At 41.0% G+C, this 25,050-nt stretch overlaps 1 protein-coding gene and 2 long non-coding RNA genes across 3 annotated transcripts; 1 reads left to right on the top strand and 2 right to left on the bottom strand.

Moving 5' to 3' along the window:
* Positions 1-6,836: 6,836 nt before the first annotated feature.
* LOC145446314 (uncharacterized) lies at positions 6,837-7,535 on the bottom strand. Its single transcript, XR_013917262.1, has 2 exons — positions 7,415-7,535; positions 6,837-7,365 (listed from the first exon to the last, which is right to left on the bottom strand). It is a non-coding gene; the product is annotated as an uncharacterized LOC145446314 (long non-coding RNA).
* Positions 7,536-8,362: 827 nt separating this feature from the next.
* On the top strand, positions 8,363-8,788 carry LOC145446313 (uncharacterized). The gene is made up of 2 exons (XR_013917261.1): positions 8,363-8,500; positions 8,587-8,788. It is a non-coding gene; the product is annotated as an uncharacterized LOC145446313 (long non-coding RNA).
* A 1,438-nt stretch (positions 8,789-10,226) lies between these two features.
* Positions 10,227-24,518, bottom strand: LOC145446312 (5-hydroxytryptamine receptor 2A-like). The gene is made up of 8 exons (XM_080324571.1): positions 23,840-24,518; positions 22,261-22,433; positions 19,010-19,157; positions 14,399-14,550; positions 14,109-14,343; positions 11,721-11,823; positions 11,548-11,663; positions 10,227-11,354 (listed from the first exon to the last, which is right to left on the bottom strand). Coding segments are annotated over exons 1-8 (1,413 nt in total). The 5' UTR covers positions 24,324-24,518; the 3' UTR covers positions 10,227-11,352.
* Between the last annotated feature and the right edge of the window lie 532 nt (positions 24,519-25,050).

Genomic DNA, 25,050 nt, shown 5'->3' with positions numbered 1-25,050 from the left:
ATCAATCTAGGGACCGAATAGTCCGAATTGTAACACAAGAAATGGTCAAAAGATCTTGAACCTCCAGCTCAATAATGCCTTCTCTATGGAGATTATTTCCCCTCGTGTGTTGATAGTCACTTGGCGTTATGGATATAGGGATATAATGTATCAAGGGGGAATATTTGTATTGTGATGTGGTATAAGTGAATGCCGTCTTTCAGGTGATTACAATTTTTGGATTTTTGTGCTTATCATCAACACTATGCAAAATAGTATTATACATTACATCACGGATAATGTGCATAGGCTCTATGCCAGGGGTGCTCAACCCGCGGCCCGCGGGCCGCATGCGGCCCGCGGCCTCTTTCATTACGAACGCAATTACTGCTGGTTTAGCATTGTTGCATATTAATTTAGCTACTTAGCTCTCTTATCGCACCGTCGCTGTTTCGTTTGAATACCCATTCTTTGACGTGTTCTGGTCTCTTGATATGTTTTCGAGTTTAGATTGTTATTGTTCTGAATCAGTATTGGTATGGGCCTTCTTTAATTTTTCACTAGTGTGCGTGCACTCACCAACTCGCCGCGCGCTCCCTTGGACGGCAGTGCGTGACGACTGGGAGAGGGATCGTCGCTTCGGCTTTTTTTTTTGTGCGCGGCACGGATTTTCTGTGCGTGGCGACTTTGTCAGCAGTGTGCGGCCGCGCACGCGCGCAGCTTGAATTTGGTGAATTTGTTTTCTCATATATAAATAGAAAACCTATATTTGTCATATTTGTCGAAGAGCAGTTATCGTAACGAAGCGTAGAAGCTTCAAACGATACCACTAAAGTTTATTCTAGGTTACATATCACCTGATCTTAGAAAAAACGTTGCTACCTCGGCGTCAAGCCCAGTAATCCGTAGTTCGGGAATTATTAAAATTGCCGACGACGTTACAGACGCTTTGGAATATCGCTAAACCCAAGAAATCTGCTAGAGAAGGTGTGATTTCACTAATACTTTAACATACCGTGCGAATATTTGCTGTTTCCGGGACTTTAGCAGCAATGTTCCCTCCAAGCTGGGCACGTGCGCAAATGCGCAGTGCTGACACGATCTGTGCGCGCGGAGGATCTAAGTTGCGCACAGGAATCCGAGGTGATGGCCTTTTTTGTAGTCTTTTCGCGCAGTTGTCCGGGGGTCTGCGCGGTGGGTTGGTGAGTGTGCGCAGATTCGTCAAAATTAGAGGGAACACTGCTTAGCAGCAAGGACAACATTACCCGACAAATTTTGAAGCTAAAGTTGTCCGATTCAACCGTGACCGGAAGAGTAGCCCGTCGACATTTATCTCATGTTCTGAAACACGTTGCCGCGTATACTACTTTAGCCTAGCATTGGACGAATCCACCGACTTCACAGACATTGCATAGCTAATTTTCTTGATGCATTTTATCAGAGTGGACATATTTGCAGAAGGAATGCTGGCATGGCAAACGTGGGGAAGTGGCCAGCGAAAAACATCAACTTGACAAAGTTTACTCATGTTACTATTGGTGAAGGGCTCCAGCCATGGAAGGAAAAGGCATGGGTTGATTGGTTTGCTCTGAATTTACCCCGAAACGCCAGAGTTCTTCTCATTTCACAGAGAGCTCAAAGTGATAATGGCCTCTGTTATAACAAAAAAGTGCCGGTGTTGTGACGCACAAGGCCTAAACGGCGATAAGCGTCACAGTAATACCGCGTGTAATATTAATAATAAGGTACATACCGACTTGGAAATGAATGCAATGAATTGATTTACTTGCGACGCCGGAAGATACATATTCTCACAAAAACAGCGATTGAAAACTTACGATCGCTCTCCAAGTGACCATTAATGCTTTGAAATGCATGAAAATGGACTAGACCCCCGTATACGACTAATAGATAGGCTCCAGTAGCCTAAATTTGATAGAAGCTCACAAATGTATGGTAATATGTTTTGCGGCCCGCAGCGTCTTTTGCGGGCAAAATGCGGCCCGTTGTACATGCGAAGTTGAGAACCCCTGCTCTATGCGATCAACACCTTTATTCGCAAATTATGGGATTGACACAAATACGATGATTGACCGATTGAATACAGTTATAAAACACTAAAACAGTCGCTCCAACGACGCTACAAGTTGGGATATTACTATGTTTCCCCTGTTTTAATCGTAATACATCATTGGCCCTGCGTATTCTTGGTGAGGAATACAAGAGATTGTAAACTCGGTGACCGGAGCTGGGGCTTTTTCGATCAGAGCAAGGTAAACAGCAGAACGACCAAAGATATTTGTTATATTCTTCGTGCAGCTATTACACTGGCCAACAAACAAAAATCGAGTACCAAAGATATTTCAATGGTTTCTGGGTATTTTTGGGCTGCTGAGTCCGAAAATGACATTCGTTTCCATGAATTGGCTCTATTTGTGAAAAATTGATATTTTTGATTTACGAAAAAGAAAATTCGTTAACTTTAGTAACTGTCAAATGTGAACAGAAGTATCAGTAACATGCGCATTGGACATGTCTCTTAAGCCAATGCAATACTTATTCTGGAACAGATACTCCACTATGTCTATTTGCTATTGTAGTGTCTCATTACTTGAGAAAAAGACATTGAAAACCAGAGGTGGTCAGTAACGAAGTACTTTTTTGAAGTACTCGAGTAGTTTTCCTCTACTTCTGGTACTTACTCAAGTAGATCTGATTTTGTCTACTTCTACTTCTATTTCGTAATATTTTGTGATACTTACTTACTTTTCGCTATTTTCAGTTAGTCAAGTAAAAGTAGTTTAATCCCCAATACCAAAGATAGCATGAGGAATTTCGGGGCTCTTTTCACGGAGTACCAACATTTAATATTCATAAAAGTCAAGTAAAGCCAGGAAATTTTGTTGCGCTTCGCGCAGAGTAGTTATGGAGTAACAACTATGTTTTCACGAAAGTATCAGTGAATATCATTTAGGTACCAGATTGCTAGGTTCCGCTCACACCGCATTGTCGCCCTTATCAAATATTTCATCACAGTAAATATGGCCCAACATAACGTTCTAAACTACCGTTTCGCAATCTAGCAATTACCTATCATATCGTAATCTAGTAGCCCATGACGTGTCCTGCTAATCTGGAAAATCCGGCTTTTTTAAACGCTACACCTGTTTTAGCAGATCACCTTCGAAGCTTTATGGACAAAAGGCATTACATATATTTTCCGCTTTTTAGAAGTGGTTTTTGTATTTCACTTTCAATTCCGAGTTCTAATTACTCTCAGTTTTTTTTCTGCAGAACATTCATGTTGAAGGATAAGATCAAGTGTAGTAATGCGTCTATTTTCCGTAAATAAAGCTACACGAAATATAAATTTTCCGATCCACAAAATTTGTTATTTACGTATACTAATCTTGCAAAGTGTCGAAACCATATCCGATACAACTTCTCCGTATTGCTCCCCGCCTAAACTTGGGGCCTTATAATATGGGGTAAGGCGCCATGCCATGATGTTATCTAAAATGGGATCTTCTAGTAAACAAAGGGTTAGTGTTGCATTTTCATATCAATACTATAATTTGCATCCCATGATGCGAAAGATTGCTTATTATGTTGAAAATTGATACCTCCTGGGATGCATCAATACGAATCAAGCTCTCTGCACCTTCCGCATAGCTCAATTGGCAGTTTTGACAGTCCATGCGAACGAATTAGGACTGTTTTCAAAACTACTTACTTACTTAAGTAGATTTAAAGTCAGTAAATTATACTTCTACTTCAAGTAGTTTTAGGTGGCTTATGGAAGAAGTACTTCTACTCGTACTTGAGTAGATTTTTTTGCCGCTACTTCTACTTCTACCTGGGTAGTTTTCTTCACTACTTTGACCACCTCTGTTGAAAACACTCCATTTAGGACAGCACAAGTTATTTAGCAACAGCCTCTATACAGTATGTTTGTTGCTGTACTGCGTATATCTCTACCGTTATGAGTGATTTCCTCAGCTTTCTGCAAACTGTACAGTGTACACTGTACAGCATCACACAGTAAACCACCCGATGGGAGTGTAACAGTAGAAGCATCACTCTGATAAGATGCAGTTTCGTTGTATTGTTAACCACAATTATAGTGTCGAGTACTACCTTCAGTTATCACATGACATCAATATCTCATTTTATAGCTATGTAGCTATAGCGTAGTTCTACAGTTGTGCAAGGTGCTGTGACACACCTTACTGAATGTACTTGGAGCGTTACTAAAAGCAGTGCTTGTGCTTTACGGCCGCTGTTTTTGTTAACTGCTAATATCGCCTAATTTTTGTTTGATCTTCACATGAAACATGGTTCCCGCTTACACGTCTCTACTATAGGGATGGTGTGAACTTGAGGTTCACGTTCGCGTTCTGTGTGTGAACCTCAGAAATTTAGAGGTTCACGTTCACAAACGAACCTTGGTAGGTTCTGCACTGTGAACCTTTTTTATATATTACAATTTTAACTTCATTATAACATTTTTGGTTGAAATTTATTGCATTTCAACTGCGGGCCACTCTAGGCACGGCGCTTGCAGCATGAAAAAAAATCAACACTATACTAGCATGCACCTTGCCAATCTCAAAGATTTGACTTGCTTTGTTACAAAAGTTTGCTCGAAATATCCAGATTTCCGTAGTGAATATTTAGTGACTCTCTAATGTCAGCTTGACCCGCAATCACACAATATCAAGAGCGAAATACACTACAAGAAGGTAGTCAGTGAATGATGCTTATTCATTATATTCAATCAATCAATGAAATTGATATCGTTGCTTGATGTAAAAAATCTAGCAGGCGTACGGAGTCAATCTTGACTTCATATGTTTAATGTATCATGAAAACGATTGGGGTTGGTGTGTTGGCTACTAATGTACAACTTGTTAATGGGTTAATATTAGTAGCAAGTATAGAAACCCGTTTTACACTCTGCTCAATATCAACGTAGCAATACTCAGACGCCGAATACATTCGCCCGGTCTGGTCTAGACCGTTAAGTCGTAAGCTTATATTCCCTTGCAAGTCCTCGTCGAAATTGTCGGCAAAGCGACGAAAGATTCTGATTTTATGGGACTATTATATCATTTGATGGCCCCAGTTGATACATTTGGCGACGTTTAAAATCACTTCATTGTACTTCAGCATTGTGGCATAATGTGGCCCGAGTCGTCGTTGGGTATCGTGTACATTATAGACTACCACTTCACTGAAATGAAGGGTTGGAATTAGCAAAATGACGTCACGTGACGTCATGAGGTTCACGTTCATCTTCACACAGAACCTTTCTAAAAGGTTCGCGTTCACACGAACCTGAACCTTTCAGAGGTTCACACCATCCCTATAGTCTCTACCTGTGTTAACGATTGCGTGTTTAGCGATATCGCTTCAGAACTGGAAGAATACGGCATTGACATGCTTGAAGACAGATGTAGACTCATCAAAGTTGTAGAAAAATAGATATATATCGACTTTTCAATTAGATAAAATAAAAAGAGCAAAAGAAAACAGGAAACAAAAGAACATCGAGATAATCAGTTTTGGGCTCGTGTTAAGCGTCTCCAACGTAGGCGGTCATGGGCGTTAGGGTTGTTCAGAATTGACCGACTTTCAAAAAGTCTAGGTTTTCAGTCCGTTTCCCATGCCTTATACCTTAAAAACAAATTCTGGCTACTTTTTTTTGTAATTCATCCCCTGCATCCGTGTGCATTTTGCCGTTTTTTCATGCACCAAAAAAATTCTTCGGAATTTGGGGATTCCCCCGTTCTGAGTGACTCGACAGCAATCGCATGTGTTCTCATTGACGTGAAGCGGATGTTCTAGCGTTGATGACGCGCTAGGCACGGCAGTGAAATGGGGATCATTGATTACTCAGGTGTTTTGCTGCTTTGTTGTTGAAGAACTGTGTTAACGATTGAGGTGCAGGACTTACCAGGTAGCGTTTCAACTCATGCTGTTAGCGAGTCTAGCGCAGGATTAGTGATTATAGTATTGTAGCAGTATTGAGTTATTCGATCTAATGGACCTGATACTCTTTCTTGTCTACTGAGATAGAAAACAAAGCTTGTAAATGTCTTTTCCAGTGACTGTGGAAAACAGCCAATCGGTTGCTCTGAATTTTATGTTATTTCCTAAGATAGCAATATACTGGTCGGAGTATTTCCAATTTAGGAATCATTATCTTCCAGAATCAATAACTGGATCTAATCCGACTATTCTTGCTCAAGTTGTGCAGTATGTGTTTGACCTTAGAGAACTGAAATGTTTCCAACTATTCTTTGTTGCTTGACTGAGTTGATGTATATTTATTTTTCTAGGACTAGCTCTAGTGCGAAATATCTAAAAAAAAAAGAAAATTGCCATCTAGTGATATAGTATCAAAGAAAACTAGAAGATCACGGTCGCAGACACAGCATTTCCTAGCTGGGCCCTCTGAGGAAACATTACGAGATCGAAGCTGCTTACTCTTAGGAAAGTTATGCAGTATGTGTTACACCTAAGAGAGCATTCATATGCGAAAAATGAACCAGTAAAGTTACACATCCAGGACGTAGGAGATGAAGTACGGTAATAGGTTTTGGTTCCTGGCTGCCACAAAGACCATCACACAAGTCAATGCCATTGAAAGATTAGAGACAGTGTGAAAACAGAAACCAAATGGCTGTCACTAAAGGCCAGCAATATGTATCAAGAAAACAAAGTGACTTTGAAGCCAAGTTGAGTAAGCTATGGGCATAGAGGAGCTCCTGACGCGATGACGACAATTGAAGCAAGTACACTTCTCTCCGGCGATAAGAAACATGAATACAAAACATTTTATCAGGATCAAAGGGGTCCGTGATTAGCAACGATTGGTGGCAAAGATACAGTGTTGAAAGTGAAAACCATGCAACAAAAGAGACGGACCATGAGTGCGAGAGAGTGCACCAGCTTCAAGTAGCGAAGGTGAATTTACAGAGAGCTCATCTATATATTTGCAGGTAGATGACACTTCCCACAGCAGTGATTTTGAAGTGGCGCAGTCGACATTGGGTCATTGCTTTAAATTTGTGACTCTAAAAGCGCCTGTAAACCTGTTCAACGACAAAGACATATGCCAGGTTTCCGATCGCTTGAAAGTCAGCGATAATGCTGCTACCATGATAACTGCAGCACTGATTAAAGCTTGCGATGGTGACCCTAATGACTTTCATCTTTCAAGATCTGGAACCTATCGACGATGCATTGCAAATCGTTTTAAAATTTCTGAGTCTATTGTTGAAAAAATAGCAAACGATCCACCAAAGCACATCACATTGCACTGGAATGGAAAGCTCACTGGGAGTCGTTTAGGAGAGCAATTTGAGGCCTTGGCAGCAACGTCTACGTGTTGTAACGCATTTGAGAAGGGCAAACTTCTTGGCATTCAAACTCTGGAGAGTGCTACAGGAAAAGCACAGGCTGATCCGTCATTTGAACTGCTGGAACTATATAATTTAACAAAAAATGTCAGAGCTCTTGTGCTTGACACAACATCCTCAAACAATGGAAAAAATTGTTCTGTTACTTGAAGAATTGATAAACAGGAAAGTTTTCTACAGTCTAGTCGCCATCATATTCATGAACTAGTCATCCGGGAGATTTGGAAGTGAAGTGTGTATTTGGATCGGCGACCACAGGCCCTGAAAACACAGATTTTAATACCTTCCAAGAAGTGGAAAGATATTGATCAATTAAGAAGCTCTAAAACACTTCAGTTTGATGAAGGCAGCGGGTTGGCGATGAAAGCTGATGAAGCAAAGCAAGAATAATTCCACTGATTAAGCCATTTAATGGAAAGCAGAAAGAAGTATTGATAAGAGATGACTACAGAGACTGTGCAACAGGCGCCTTGGTGATTTTAGATGACCAATATGTTGATAATCGTTTTCGCAAGCCTGGTGCTACTATAGCACTGGATGGACGAGTCAAGTGCTGTACTGTCAAAAAATGTTCATGTGGAGTGAGCAAATGGGCTATTCTGAAGAGTTCATTAGAAAGTTGGTACGAATAAATATTGCCCAGTTTTCTGTCCCAGCTTAAAACTAATATTGCATGTGACGCACAGAGTAATGATCTCAAATTTCTTCATGACATGACAGACTTTACATCATGCGATTTCACAGTTGCTGATGTGGCATATAAAAAGATGTGAAAACATCATTGGCATCTCACCGAGGAAACGGTGGTATCTACAATGTTCTCGGCTAAACCAAAGATTCCTGACAAAGTGAAGGAAGCGATGGCTGCTAAATTGCTGCAAATGCCAATTCTTGAACAATTTCGCAGAGGTATATCTCTGAGTCTAATCTCTGACTCTGTCTCTGAGTCAATGAGTATGGTTGCTTTAATTGGACCGGAATCATGGTTTCTATTCGATGCTATACATGCCGAACATGATTAGTTGAGTCTTCCAGTTTCGGAATGGCATACAGATCCGCATTTTGTGACTGCTCAAGAATTTGTGAGTAGTGTTGAAGTAGTTAAAGACGCAGCAAAGCGTTTGGTAAAATTGAATACCGACTTTGATGCTTTAAAAACAGATAACAAAGAACAGCGGACGAGCCTCTTACAAGCCGTGGAAGATCACGGGAACAGATATGCCGATTTCTCTAAAGCAACCATTTCATCCTGCTGATTTTAAGTAGTATTTGCCAAGTTGATCTATTTCTTTTCCTTATTGTTTCGTTTCCTTTGAACAATATGATGTTTAAAATGTGGCTGTGAGTGAATGATACATTCACAGTTGTATTGTTGCACATGGTGATCCCGGAAATTGATGGACAATCTCAGGTAGGGTTGAGGAGTGTAGGATATGTGATCCAACAACATGACTATCAGTCTTAGGCAGTTTTGAGGAGTTCTAAGGGAGTGCAGGACATGAAAATGGTGTCCTGAACCGACAATACTTTCTATAATAAGGTTATGTAGCACTCCAACCGCAATAGCTGCATAAACCCAGCTTATATATTACGTTTACTAGCCTAGTCCGACTGGCGACACTCAAATTTTAGGGGAATCCCCTATTTTTAGCCGATAATTTTCCAGCTCAAAATGCACACGGATGCAAGGGATGAATTACGAAAAAAAGTAACTAGAATATGTTTTTATGGTATAAGGCATGGGAATCGGACTGAAAACCACGACTTTTTGAAAGTCGGTCAATTCTGAACAACCCTAATGGGCGTCTTCAAGCTTCAGACAATCTAGCGCAACGCGGGCTGTCGCTTGTAGAAAAAGAAAATTCTCATACGTCAAAATTGGTTATTTTTAGCATTTTTTTCACCAATAATATGGAATATCTCAAAAAACAGAGCCAATTCGGAAAAACTAATGTCATTTGTGGATTCAGCGACATGCGAATACCCTAAAACCGTTGAAACTTTGTTGGCACCAAAATTTGTGTTGACCAGTGTTGTATTCTCCGTGTATTTTACGGACATGCAGTCCGTGTATTTTACGGATTGTCGTTTCCACATCTGTGGATAACTATTATTTGGTCCATTTTTCCTGAAAGTTCTGAACTGAGTGTGCACTTTTTGCCTTCTTTTAGAATGTAGTGTCAATGTCACCGACTTGTTCTTGATGGTTCTTGAGTGAGTACTCAACGCTCCCAACAGATGGTTGTGGCCTATATGAACATGCTCGACATTTAGGCTACTGTCTTGAGTGATTATAATTATTTACGTCAAAGTATTCATTTCTAAAAACTCAACTTCTGTTAGAAATGTGCTGAATACTATGATACTGTTTCAATTTACTCAGAATGGCCTCGAATGAGCCAAATGCGACCCGTGCGCCGCATGTTTGGCACCCATGGGCTATATAGAGTTACTGTTTTTAACGTCATGTAACCGTGGCCTCGAAGTATACGTGAACTTACTTAATAGTAAATTCTGATCCTATTCTATATTTTTTGGGTTAGATTTGACTGCTCGGATAATAGGAGGCAAATAAAGTAGGGTGGTGGTCTCAATCGAGTTAGCAATGCTAATCGACGAACCTATATTGATGAAACCGAGTCCCTAATCAAACCAATATAACGCGCTATCGATAGGCAAAGTACGTTATACTATTCGAGTAGAGGTAGCTACTTCCAGATGTGTGAAAACTTTTTGAATACGAAGTAGAAAATGAAATGTCTAAAAAGCACTCAAGTATAAGTTTCTGTTACGTTATATGCCTTTGTAATCATATACGGCGAATTGCCAGTACGAATACAACATGTATACTCTTCAACAGACAGACGAGCAATATACGATCAACATCCAGACAGCAGATAGACACGAGAGTATTGGAGATCACATAAGATATGATGTAAATACTAAAACGAAGTACACGAGTATACTATATAATGATTGGCGATTGGCACAAAGTCTTATGCAAATAGGGCTTCAAGGAAACCAGCGTAAATCCGTGAAGAATGAACATTGACCATAACAGTTTCCAAAAGTAGATTTGGTCGAGGGTTCACGTACTTTTGGATTGTAATCGGTGGTGGCTACATTCGAAATTTCAAATTTCGCGACTGACGTAAAATTCCTAAAATGAGGTTAGAAATTAGTAGATGAAAACGATGCAAACATATCCCAAAAACTACATTCAATCCGAAGTGCCAAAGTAATTAGTTTTGCATACCAATATGTTCTGTTAGAAGTAGTGTAAAACATGGCCACTTGAGTAAGTATAGCGCAAGTAGGCAAAACACTCACTATACTATACAAAGCACTCGGAAACAATAAAATTACTTCGTTACGGACCACCTCCGAAACCAGCATTAATCGAGGAAATCAATCGCAACAATCAACGTAGAATGCAATAAAATCATTTTATCAATGAGTTAACTTTGAATCAACGAAATAGTAATAAAAAGTCAAGTTTCCCCGGATGTTCATTCTTCTGCTCAAATTCCCTTAAAAGAATTATGAGCACAACTACGGAACAATAAGACTCATGTATATGCCAAATTTAATCAATAAATTATTGTATAGCGAGAGAGTAACACCGGAACAATAAGTTTCAACGAATTTAAATCCAATGATCAAAGACACACTCATTCACAAAATATTGATACATTTAACTTTGTAGCGGTCAGCTTCGTTCGTTTCGTACGCCTGTGCACCCCGTACAGCGTACAAGCACCTATGCGCTGTCAGTTTTAGGGAGTATACTCGTGATAGGGTGGCGATGTCTCTGCAATGTTACAACCGACTTCGTTTTCCATGGCGCTATAAGAGTTCTTGATTCGAAAAGTCGTTCTTCTATTGACTGTGACCTGCATGGTGTTGTCTGTGACCGTCCATCGTAATAAATGGAGCTTTCGGGACTTCTTCCTAGGTATGAAATAACGATGTTCGAATACTTGACTCAATAGAATCGAACTATTTATCTACGCTCCAAGATTTTGCACAGCTCGCCGGTTCAGCAGCTATAACACAGGTATTAACAGTCGCATGTTAGTCACCCCTATTCGCTACTATATCGAGGTGAAAACTAGAAGACACTAGAATTCCATCGTGACCTTACATTGTCGTGTCGCGTGATTAGACTTTCGACAAATGAGAGCTGAGGACAGCACGAGCTTGCCGACGGAGGAGCGAAATCTTTTATCCCGCACACTGTAGATCAGTCCGTTAGCCACGCTATAAAGAGGCAATGCATTACAAGTTATCACCAAATCGCTGTCTCTCTCATTTTACCTGTTCAGCATCCCAATGTAAAACGACACGACATACGGAATGGTGTAGTTGCTGCAGGTCAACACTTCCGCTATGACCATAATAACCACGATTGTGAACGGTACTGAACAAATGGATTAGTAATAGGGATGGTACGAACGTGGTTCACTTTCGCGCTCGTGTGGGAACCTCAGAAATTTCGAGTTTCACGTTCGCAAACGAACCGTGCTAGGTTTCACGCTCTGAACCTACTACTTGTGCTAGGTGCACACATGTGAGGACTTCAATATCTTTCCACGTGGAGGATTAAAATACCGGTTAGAAACAATCCGGATTGATGCCGATTTCAACGACGGATTCAAAAATGCAGGCTAATATCCATCAATCCTAGTAAATATACATGCGGTTGTCTTCATCCATTCGTACAATTTATGTACGTAAATGTAGTCAGATGGAGTAGAGGAGCTCAAGCGTGACCAATGACCATCTATGAACATCTGCCATTATTGCGTTTTAAAAGACAAATATAGCTTTCCGTCAAGCATTGTACAATGTGCAGTGTACAGTGTGTACAGTACACGTACAAATGTATATCCTTATGCTGTCGTGTCTTAAATGAGCATTGTGCCGTCACGTGACGTCAGCGGTTAGTGTACACCAGGGGTCGGGAACTAATGGCTCGCGAGCCATATATGGCTCTTTTGGGGATCAGTTACGGTGACAAATTTACAGTGACAAATTTTTGATTTTGTACTTTATCAATATTACAGCAATTTAGTAAATTTTTATAGCACCCAGAATAAATATTCTCGTGTCACAACAAATATGTCTTGAGAGGTCAAGACAGTGGTATTCCAGAGTTATGGGCTCTGACCCTATTTTCAAGCTTCTAAAATTCTAAAATATCTCTCGTGAATTCGATACCAACATAGTGCGCCACGAAATCATGTATTGCACGATATGTTGATTTATTAAAAAGCAGAAATGGCGACGCCTGTGGTTTTCAAGTAAACAGTGTCTTTTTTGATTTACGTTTAAAAATCAATTGCCTTGGAAGTGGCATTCACAATTACAAATTTAAATTACAAAGAACGCCATAGCCATCCAGATTCTTGATTGGTAACTTTATAGTACCGTCGCTAAAATGTCGGTGCGTGTAGCACAACGTTATGTCACAGTCAATTGCTTCAAAAATTGAGAAGTCGATCAATATTTAGAACACTTAGATGTTCGGAAACGGTGCAACAATTACATTCGATTAGGACCTATATCAGTTACTATAAATTCGAAGCTATTTACGATGAATTGCGTAATCACAGGTCAGGCTTGGCTCGTCTGTCTCATATGTGCGATACCTCTTTGTTCACGTCAATTGCGAGATGTTGGGGGCAAAAATGTTCAAAGTCTAATCATTCATGAACATCGATAGAAATACCAATCAACCAGACTACACAGCTATCAGTAATACCATGGAACTCCAATAAAAGAAGCATTAACTGTAAAATGAGTAGGAATAGTATAGATTCAGATTTTACTGCTGTCTGCATCTGTTGGATATCTAAATTTTGACTGTCTTAAGTTTCGAAAAATAACACATGGCACTCATTGAAATACAATTAAAAAGATGTAAATTTCAAAAGTTCCGTGTAACTCTCAAGCTTCGCATGCTCAAGTAACGCAACCAGGATGGTTAGTACGAGTTTTTTACATGGGAAATATCGCGCACACGACGAATCCCATGTACAGCATTGTAGTGACTTCGAATTAGTGCTGTAATGACGTCACGAATTTTAAATTGTGACTTAATATAAGTGGCATTTCCACGCGATTGGGTGCTTTAGGGGAGAGTCGCGCGCAGTTTTGTTCCGAACAGCTATAAGCCACGCGCATCGCCCCGCATTCGCTACCAGTGACGACTTTTCATATGCTTGGAATAATTTTATCAACGAGTTGCCGGCACATTGATCTTGAAATGAACTATTCCGACAGCGGACTGTATTGTGAGGTTACCATATTTTGAGAATTTGCCAGACTTACAATACCGGAGTAAAACCCGGAAAAATTGGTAAATTTATTACGAGATCGTAGTTGGTCGACTAAAAAAAGGTCAACTTTCTGGCTCAACTCCCAAAAGACCCGCCGGACCGTTACTTGAGTACTGATTTGCCATTTCTCAGTTGAATTTTAACATACATTTACCCAAAATCGTCAAAAAAGAGGACAAATTCTGAAAAAAGAGGACATTTGGGCGTCCTACGAGGACACTTTCAAAAATGTCAAAAAAGAGAACAAATCCTCTTAAAAGAGGACGTATGGTAACCCTACTGTATTGCCAATAAAATTTGAATTCTGGTCTAAGTAATCACCATATCATAAGCTTTGGCAACATAAACCTCAAATTATACTCACGTAGGGTGATCGTGAATGCCGTTACCATGATCAACAACGTTAAAAACACGGCGATTTCTGGTTGAAGACGCCTCTTCCGACTCCGAGATTTGGAAACGCTATTAATTGAAAAAGCAATGGAGGAAGAGTCTGCGAAGTCCTTATGACCACCTCTTGCTTGTTTTTTTCGAAAGAAGAGAGCCGAAGATCGCAGCTTTCGGTATGACACAATGCCAGTTAGTACGCAGAATACTACCTGCCGGAAAACCATATTAGAATTAATCTTCTGCATTAAATACAGCGACACCTACTGTGATGGTGTACGGTGCGAAAATAGTTATTGATGCATACACCGGACCGCGCCAATCCAGTGCCGTTGCATTTACATCCGGGGATCGCAGTGTCATCATATGCATCAGGACGGGTGGCTGAAATTGGTATTGGAAATATTCCGCAAAAGCAGCTGTAATGCAATTACCATGAGCAATTGAGCATCAACGTGTGACTGAGCGAAATAATGTATGGGAATAGGACTTTTATATCTCACTGTTGATATGTAGCAACTAATCTACGATCAAAGGTGATGGGCTAGAGCTTGACTATATACACAAAGTTGATTTTCGGGAATACATTAGGTTCTGGCCTTCTTCGTAATACGTTATGACGCCATGTATGAATCGGATATTTCAAACTTTTACGGCGATAGGATATAGGATATTACCAAAAATAACTTCATTCAAAACACGTTAATTATACAAGCGAAACTGGTTGCTACAGCCTACCAGTCAGTTTATTACTATTGTATATAGAAAATCAGGAGTAGGCAATTAAAACGAGTTATCCGTCGGGCAAAATCTCACCGCACGAGCTCGAGGTGGGACTAAAATGGGGTTCACATCAAAAAGTTGTTAGCGGATGTGAACAATCCCAATTTATGAGTGAGGTTATTTTATGTTGATGTGACATTGATTGAAGAAACAGAAAAATCGTTTTATACACACGCTTTTCAATACAATACATAGCATTTGCTATTTGAATTTGTGATTTTGGACAATTTGTGTATGCGCTCGCAGTTTACCTATCCCATCATGGGTGTAGACCAGAGCATTTGCTTTTATGGACCAGAATATGCAGGCTCCATTCGAAGTTGTGTTTAACCACAGCCAGACTCGATTACTCAATACTAATGGACCAGTCGCGAGACACGAACAGTAATGGGGAGTCGCAGTTAGAGGCGCGGGTCGGAGCAGGAAGTGCGAACACTTCAGGCCGCTTATAGGATCCGGAGCCGGAGTCATACTTTTCAATTTGTTGAATTGGGTAGTTGGAGTCGCGAGATTCGATGTTATGAAGCAGATAGCCAGATTTTTGACTTGCAGCACGTTTGTGGTTTGTGGTTTGCGGGTTTGTGAGTAAGTGCTGAAGTCGTCGACACAATTGATCAGGAGTCCGGAATCAGAGTCGTGGCCCAATTTTGCAAACTCGCAGTTGAATATTAATTGCGAGATATAGCCTTTATTTGATTCGGTAATACAGTATATATACAGTATACAGTATACGGTATAGGCCTACATCAGGTGTTCTTAAAGTATGTGTCGTGAGGGGTATAATTTGAGCCGCGACAGCACCAGAGCGATCTTACAGTAACCTATGTATTTCAAATTTGTTGAATTTCTTTCAACGTAAAATATATTCGCGTCTCGCGCGATCAAATGTGGTCAGTTTGTCCTAGTTTGAAGTCACTGTGTTGAGTGCTAAAGCCAATCGACCTATGTATTACGCAAATTAGTTTGAATTCATGATAAGATATGTCCGACATTGGTTTGTCTAGAAAACACCGCCGAATACTGTTTGTAGGCTATGCTCTGTTTTAGAGTGTTAAACAAGCGGGTGCGGGACTATGTGACACAGGTATTTCGAGGCCAACCCCCGCCGTGCCTGAATACGTGGATATATGAAGTTTTGGTCATTACACGGCTGCCAAAGTGGGGAACCAATAAGATCTGCGGTGATAAAACGTTTGCCAAAGTGACAGTCGCTCGTTGGTAAGACCTTGAATATTGATATGTCCGGCCGTCGAAATGGTCGGCACCGGCACAGTTCCGTCCTTGCAATCTGAGTAGACAGAGGTACACTACTTGGCTACTCAATCAAGTAGATCTAATTTCCGGCTACTTCGTAATATTTTGTTATCTACTTACTTACTTTTCGCTATTTTCAGTTTGTCAAGTAGAATTAGTTTAATCCTCTAATCCAGGGGTTCTCAACCTGGGGGGCGCGCCCCCCTTGGGGGGCGTGAAACATCTGAAGGGGGGCGTGAAGAAGCGGTCACCTGAAATAAATTTTCGCGCTCGGCGCGATTTGCCTCCAATGCAAGCGTGTTTCTCTCTATATAGACCCAATTTCATATTTTTTATTCTCTCATCAACATTCATAACCGACCATACCACCAAACAATCTGTTGGGGCTGCTAGCATCCCATTTGGATTTTGTGATATGACGATAAGGGGGGCGCGAAATTTTTCACTATCAAAAACGGTGGCGCGTCAAAATAAAGGTCGAGAACCACTGCTCTAATCACAAAGATAGCCTGAGGAATTGAATTTCGGGGCTGTTTTCACGGAGTATCAACATTTAATTTTCATAAAAGATAAGTGAAGCTCATAATTTTCGTCGCGCTTCACGCACAGTAGACTAATATGATCATACGAACGCATCGGTGAATATAATTTAGGTAGCTGGTTGCGTGGTTTCGTTCACACCGCGTTATTAACGCCCATATAAAATATTTCATCACAGTAAATATTGCCCATCATAGCGTTTGAACATAGTGTCCTATATGGTGTCGACACAAGCAAATCGCACGGTTCAATGAAATTGTATCACGTCACAGTTTCCATTTGGCTACAGGCAATTTGACGGTGATTTTTGACCGACTTGCCGAGCATCAAATTTGATAAAACGGGTATCAATCGAAAGCTGCCGCCGTACTGATTACGAAAATATAAATTTTATTCCGCTCGCGGCCCTGGAACCCCCACAATCAGCCTCTAATTTTTCATTGTTATGGAGATTGGCATTGGGACGCAACAATGCTGTCTAGCGAAACGAGACAGGTGCTCGAGAAAAAGGGAGCCAGACAGTATTGTTGCGTCTGTCGTTTCGCCAGACAGCATTGTTGCGTCCCAATGCCAATCTCCATAACAATGAAAAATTAGAGGCTGATTGTGGGGGTTCCAGGGCCGCGAGCGGAATAAAATTTATATTTTCGTAATCAGTACGGCGGCAGCTTTCGATTGATACCCGTTTTATCAAATTTGATGCTCGGCAAGTCGGTCAAAAATCACCGTCAAATTGCCTGTAGCCAAATGGAAACTGTGACGTGATACAATTTCATTGAACCGTGCGATTTGCTTGTGTCGACACCATATAGGACACTATGGTTTGAAACTAATATTTGCAATCTCCCATTTACCTATCATATCTCGTAATCTAGCAGCCCATAGCGTGTCGTAATTTGGAAAAGGGTACTCGGACTGAAATATAGTTTCCACTATTTAGAAATAGTATTTATAATTCTCCTTCAATTCCCAGTATCATACTTTAAGTTCTAATTAGTATCAGTTCTTTGGTCTGGAGAACATATATGCTGAAGTATAAAAGTAAATGTAGTAATGCCTATATTTTTCGAAAATAAAGCTACACTATGTCGCAATTTTACGATCAGTCGAATTTTTTATTACCGTTTACTAATCGCGCAAAATGTTAACACCCTATCCGATACCACTTCTTTATGTTTCTCTTCGACCACGCTACGGGATTTATAATATGGGGGGAGGGCGCCATGCCATGAGTAAACACAGGAATAGTATCGCATTTCCATATCAATGCGATCATTTCCATCCCATGATGCGAAAGAATGCTTATGCTGTCGAAAATTTCTACCTGCTGGGACGCATGTATCGAGCTCTGCACCTTTCGCATAGCTCAATTTGCAGACTTTGGCAGTCATTGTGAACGAATTACGATCGTTTTCACAACTACTTACTTACTTGAGTAGATTTAAAGTCAGTCAATTCTACTCCTACTAATTAGTTTTAGGCTGCTTTTAGAACTACTACTTCTACTTGTACTTGAGTAGATTTTTGCGTCGCTACTTCTACTTCTACTCAAGTAGCTTTCTTGACTACTTTGACCACCTTTGGAGTACAGATGCGATGCGCAGAGTAAATAATGTACCCCGATTTCAGTTGCATGCCACAGAACTGTTTCATAAAGCTGTTCTGCGTACAATTGTCGTCTGCGCGTTTTTATGTCATACATGCCCGTATAAACGCAGCATACTAATATTAGGAATGCATTCTTGGTGATGTGTGAGACTTCGGTTGCGAGATGCCACTAAACTCCGATTTGGGTCGCGGCCTAAAAAGTTCAAGAATTACTGGATTACAGCCTGTAGTCGAAAAAGTTTGAGTGGAGTCGAAATTCTGTTCATGTAAGAGCCACGGACTGAGTAAGACGGAGTAAGAGTCGTGATTCGAAATCGCATGATTCGTGAGTGAAGTCACATATAATTTTTTTGCGACTCCAAAGCCCAGATCAGTATTGGCCGTGTAACATATCCCACAGATGCCGCGTCTGGCGTAGATATTTTTATAGTGACAGTAGTCACCTCCAGCGTTTCGAGAAATATGGGATGTCGATAAATACAGGATATGATTCCAAAATGGCCATGTATTCCACAGTTAAATGCCACGTGATATACAATGTGCATATATATTGGCCCCCAATCAGCAGGAACCAATCCAAGTATTACAGCAAAACACGAAAAACAACCAACTTCCATCGGCGACGAAACTATAATTTCTGATCACCACCACAATGTCTGTATAAATAGTATATATGTCTGTAATTCTACTTACCAGGTGTGAAAGCGCAAGTGACCGATACAGTCCAAATACCGACTAGGATTGCAGCAACAGTCTTACTACTTCTTTTCATATGCCAAACTGACCACTTTATTGCCACGAATCTTTCAATGCTCAAAAACATCAGGTGCAGCAGGGAAGCCTGAAAAATGATAATCACAGTATGCTCAAGCAGTGGCGTAGCAGGCACTTGGCGGTTCTGGCTCTGCGCCAGGGGCGGCAGGCTCCAAGGGGGGCGGCAAAATGAGGCTGCACAGTGTACACAGCCGGCCAAAAGCAGCGTAATTGAAAGTCCCATAGCTGGCATCCAGTGAGCTAAAATTCAATCAAACTGGTCCCAATCTAACGCCAGTGTCGCGCTGATTCCGAAAACACGAATCAATATGTTAACATGGCAATGGAACCACTCCAAAATAGCCGTCAAGTCCGATTGTTCCCAACAATCGGAGCGCCGCAACACACTGACCAATTGACCATGATAATGGAAATTATATCGAGCGATTATTCGGAACAATGCCGATTTCCAGACCATTATTTAAATTGTATTTCCGGAATCAGGTCAACAATAGCCTTCGATTAAGATCAGTATTGTTAAATTTGAGCGCTCGGAGGGCCTGGCCAACTACAGGATGACCATGACCAATCATGCTGCTTTCAGCTGGCTCAGCAGTAGGCCTGTCTGGGTACTCAAGTATGACAACTAAACTTGAATCTCAAACTAGGTTTACCGGCATAGCCTACACCACTTAATGATATGATTGGATTTTTTAATCCCCACGCGCTGCTGCAAAGCGTAAGTCACAATTTATTCACCAGCGCTTTTAACCCTTTTAATGGGGGGTCAGATTTGGCAGAGCTGATCATCACTGTTCAAATTCATACCGTGACCTCACCAAGACCTTAATCTGAGCTGTTCCAGTTTAAAAGTGGCCGGAGTATAGCCATCTACCGTTTCCACCCGCGATCGACACCCCATGCCATGTCTAGGGTTCTTTATACGACTGAATATACAAACTTTTTCTCTGAAAAATCTCTCTCTCTCTCTCATTTTCCCCCGACTGACCACCAGGATAGCGTCAGAGCATAGTGTCCTATATGGTGTCGACACAAGCAAATCTCACGCCTCAGTGAAATTGTATCACGTCACAATTTCCATTTGGCTACAGGCAATTTGACGGTCATTTTTGACCGGCTTGCCGAGCATTAAATTTGGTAAAACTGGTATCAATCGAAAACTGACTCTGCACTGATTACGAAAATATAAATTTTATTCCGCTCGCGGCCCTGGAACCCCCACAATCAGCCTCGATTTTTTCATTGTTATGGAGATTGGCATTGAGACGCAACAATGCTGTCTGGCGACACGAAAGATTGGCATTGGGACGCAACAATGCTGTGTGGCGAAATGAGAGAGTTACTCTCTCGTTACTCTCTCGTTTCGCCAGACAGCATTGTTGCGTCACAATGTTCTGGCAGAATTTCTGGCTATATTTCCCACTCAGAAAATATCTGGAAATTTTAAGCATGGGTATTTTCGGCCGAACTCTTCATGTAAGATCGTCGGTATTCGAAAATTTTCATTCCCTATAGCTTCAAATTAGGTATCATATAAATCAGAAGATAGCAGGCTTTCCATAGAAACCAAAAGAAGTCCGCTACGACATATATCTATGGAGAAATTGAGAGATGAACTTGAACTTGGGTCACCAGTGACCCCCCCCCCAATAAAAGGGTTAAAAGCACCTATGACGACGAGGTGGACTTTTTGGAGTTAGCTGTGGAAATAGACAGATTTAAGAGGCTGGTATGGAGCAGTGGTTGGTTAATGCAAAGCTACTCGATTCGACACCATATTTATACTCGCGTCTGAAACTTTATCTGACCAGTGCTGTTTCAATTGCAAGCTGTGAGAGGAGCTTCTCAAAGTTCAAACTGATTTACGTTATACCATGAATGATGATCGGCTATCAGCTCTATCCCTTCTGTCTATAGAAAGAGACTATACGTTCAAAAACTTGAATTTGAGGTTATTATCGCTGATTTGTTTCAGTGAAAGCCAGAAAAGTTTTAAGGCGGCTATTGATTCCTATTTGCACAATACCTTTGTTCGCTATTTCTTGTCTGTATTATTTTTGGCCTTATTAATGTTGAGACGGTGAGGCTGAGATGCGGCATATTATTTGTAATTATTTGTATTGACAAGATTGCTTGAAAATCAATATATGTCGAAATTTCCTGCTGTCTACTTAGGGGGGGCGGCATTTTAAGCGAGAGCCAGGGGCGGCAGCACATGCTGCTACGCCAGTGTGATCAAGTAATCGCAATCAATTGTATTCTTTAAAAATCCGAGATAATAGTAATCGTAATCGACTACTGCGCGATCTTGCCGCAATCGTGATCGTAATCGCGTGATTCGGAAGTAATCGATATTGACGAGCAAAAGAAAATTGTGAACCCTTCAATGGATATAATACCAATATTTATGGATATTTTTATCGATAATAGTGATTTACTGAACTTCAAGCATTTTAACACCAAAAATCATGGAATTTTCACATTGTTTAAAAATATTGCGCGAATGGAGAGGTGAGGCTTGTGATAACGCAATTCATCATAAACAGTTCAGAATTTATAATAATTGGTATTGATCGAATGATATTGTCACACTTATTCTGAAATTCTAAACATTTCTTACGTCAGAGCATCAGAATCCCCTCAAAATCACCAAGGAATGTGAGATTCGGTTTTGCTACATACAATGACAGCGCAGAAAAACAATGACAAAAGATGAGGCACAGATGAGATGGATTTGCCTCACTTACTGTTAGCTATCAATAAGAGATACAATGCGGTACACACTTCGCAAACCGACTGTGTACTATGAATCGTGTATAGTTACGACAACCAACACGTATTGCAGAGCCAATTCATTCCCTTACTGACGAAGCTGTTATCCATTTTCATCCATAACTACAATTGTGGATATGTATAGTTGCTTCTTGATAGCCTGTGTGTGAAGAGCGCTGATGTGATAAGAAACAAGTCGCCAACTGAATCAGCTACTTTTATAGTATATTTATTTGTAAATCTGACTCTTAAGTGGTCAGTACCTCACCAGCCATCAACCTCACCGCACGTCTCTGGATGCACAAGTATAGGCGTGAATCGACATCATTCGACTACGGATCGAATTTGGAGACATACTTAGGACGAATGAATCGAATATTCAAAAGTGTTGTTCTCACTTGTTTCGAAACTGTCAGGAGTGCGCCCGCTATTATGGCAACTGGTGAATTTGTATCAGTGTGTACGTATTCCACCAATTTCGCCTCAGTCATGTACCGGAATTTGAAGACGTGCGGAAGCACAGCAGCCAACACTAAAATACCGCTGATCATGTCCGCGATTGCCAACGACGCTGTTTAAACGAAGTCGTGATATGATAGGGCGAGAGTAATACGGAAATTGTAACCCTTTACGTAGCTTATTACGTACTAGCGCAGAATTTAATATTAGGTATCTTGATGCATATATTTATAGTGATGACTTATCTGAACCGTATTGTTTCCCTTTTATGGTTGATAGTAGATTACCATCGTGTGTGACAAAAATCGTGGAATATATTTGGAATATATACTGATACTGATGGGCAATTTCTACTGACTATCATAGCAGAATTGTCTCATTAGCGCATTTCTTACACATCAACTTCCATGCGGAATATTTTACGCATAGAGCTAGAACAACGACCTATAGCAGGGGCGGGCAACTTCCCCAGTCGGCGGGCCGGATAAAGGAACATTTAGTACTTGGCGGGCCGGATTGCTGAATCGATACATTATTCGCCCGTTCATCCACATATACAAGGAATAAAACGTATTTAATGAATGCATCTTAACGACAGCAATGTCATTTCAAAGCCATTTCTCGCCGATAATGACGAAGACAATGTGGATTTGAGAACGGCATTGTCATACAGCCACCGCAATGTCTGCTTCTCTCTGATCAATTAACACACAATTAATCCATAATTAACATTTCCAGGCGTTCGGTAAGTCCGGTACCCCAAATTTACCAATATATCAACTCATTAGGGTTGAGTACATGGTTAATGCTAGGGCTGGGCAAAATCGAGTACCTGAGTGGTTTGAATCTGGATCACGCATTATGCTGCGAGTCGAGTCGAGTATTCGAGTACCACGTCATACCAGAATGTAATAAGTCAAAGTTCAAATATGTACCTTTTATGACACCGCAAACAATATATTGCCTGTTATTCATCACATTAAAGATACTTGGGTATATTTTCGACCATACCGATTTCATTGCACTTAGTGACAATGTTGTGCGATGATCATGACTTCGTAAATGTGCTATATCTGGTAACGTTCTTAGTTTTTTACTATGTTTTGCATGCTGCAATACAGAAAGTCAGGATTTCACGGCTACCACGGTGAAAAATAGTATCGTAAATTTAATTCTCGTTGATAAATTAACTTTCAGTGGCGAGGAGCGTATCATTTCAGTACTAAAAAAATCGTATTTTACTACGCGACTCGAATCATTAAAATTAATACTCGATTCAGATTCGAGTACTCGAAACCTTGTGCCCAGCCCTAGTAAATACTGATAATGCAAGCCTTCCCGCTACGACTTACGCGTAAGCACTACTCTCGCACGCTCGCTCGCACACACGTAGCCAGTAGTGGGCAATCCCAGCAGACTGGGGCCACGGGCCACATTATCATGTAAGACGGGAAAGTGTCCGCGGGTCGTATGTTGCCGCCCCTGACCTATAGCCTACACATCAAAACCAGAACTCACCCTTGATTCCGTAATATTGACTGCGCATGCCCGAATCCAACAGCACAACTATTGGTATCACAGAGTTGATGCAGACGGTAACCAAACCAAGTAGCATAGCAATGCATGCGAACAGTATCAAAGCCGAAGAATTTTCACATTGAAATAACGGATCGATGTAGTAATCTTGTTGTATGCAGGCCTCGCGGTCGTTATAGGGTGGAAAGCCACACAAAACCTGCGTCTTCAGTACTATGGGCTTCAGTTTGCCGGCATTGGGATTGAGTGGTGCCTTTCCCTTTGTGTTTAGTTTCCTGTCGTTCTCTTCATTCGATACCGCATCGCTGAACATCCCTGATCGAGGGAATGTTGCTTTAGTTGGGCTTTGCCCAGCCATAACTGTGATACCGGGTAGAACTAACTTACGTCGGTGAATTTCAAGTGGTTCTGTTGGCGGCATCATATCTGGCTCGAACACCGGTACAAGCTTGTCAGTTTCATTCATATCGTTTTGAGTGTTTCTGTTCCCAATCTTCAAAACTGGGATTCCAAACTCTTTCGCTATTCTAGGTTGAAAACTTGTATTTTGATTATTTCTGTCCGTATCGCTTTGAGTCTTTCTGTTGCCAATCTTAAAAACCGGGCTTCCAAACTTTCTCTTGACTCCAGGTTGAGAACTTGTATGCTGATTAGCTCTATCTATACCCAGTGGCGGCTCGTCCTATAGGGCAACTGGGGCATTGCCCCACCTAAAATTCTGTTCAATAACAATTTAACCATTTATAGACGCACAGCGCTCAATATATATCGAGATCACAGCGAAACCCGCGTTCTTCTTGTGCTTTCGCTTGCAAATGCCCATACATAGCGAAGTCTCCGCGAAAATCGAATTCTCTTCTGTGTTTTCGCTTTGTGAATGCCTAGCCGGGGCTTGCCCCGGTAGCGCTCATAACAAGCTTTCACTATCTATTCTCTCAAAGCTGCGCACAATTAAGAAACGTTGCTTTACTCTCTCCTATTCGTAAAATGGCCGAGCAACCGGGGCAAATATGCTTGCTCGCCCCTAAGGTGTGATGTAACAATCGTATCTATATCTGAACTCGGATACCGTGATATGCGTTGAGTCGACCGTTGCTGGTACAGGTCGATTTTGATGGTGTTTCACACCATGATAATTCTTGAAACTTGGTATGTCATGTCGTGATGGTGGTATTTAACACTGTCCTAAGTTT

This window comes from Botryllus schlosseri, chromosome 9 (assembly GCF_051294905.1).
Source record: "Botryllus schlosseri isolate E-star chromosome 9, Bs_hap1, whole genome shotgun sequence".
Lineage (NCBI taxonomy): Eukaryota > Metazoa > Chordata > Ascidiacea > Stolidobranchia > Styelidae > Botryllus > Botryllus schlosseri.
Note: the sequence above shows the minus strand (reverse complement) of the source record. Positions and strands in the feature narration are given on the sequence as shown.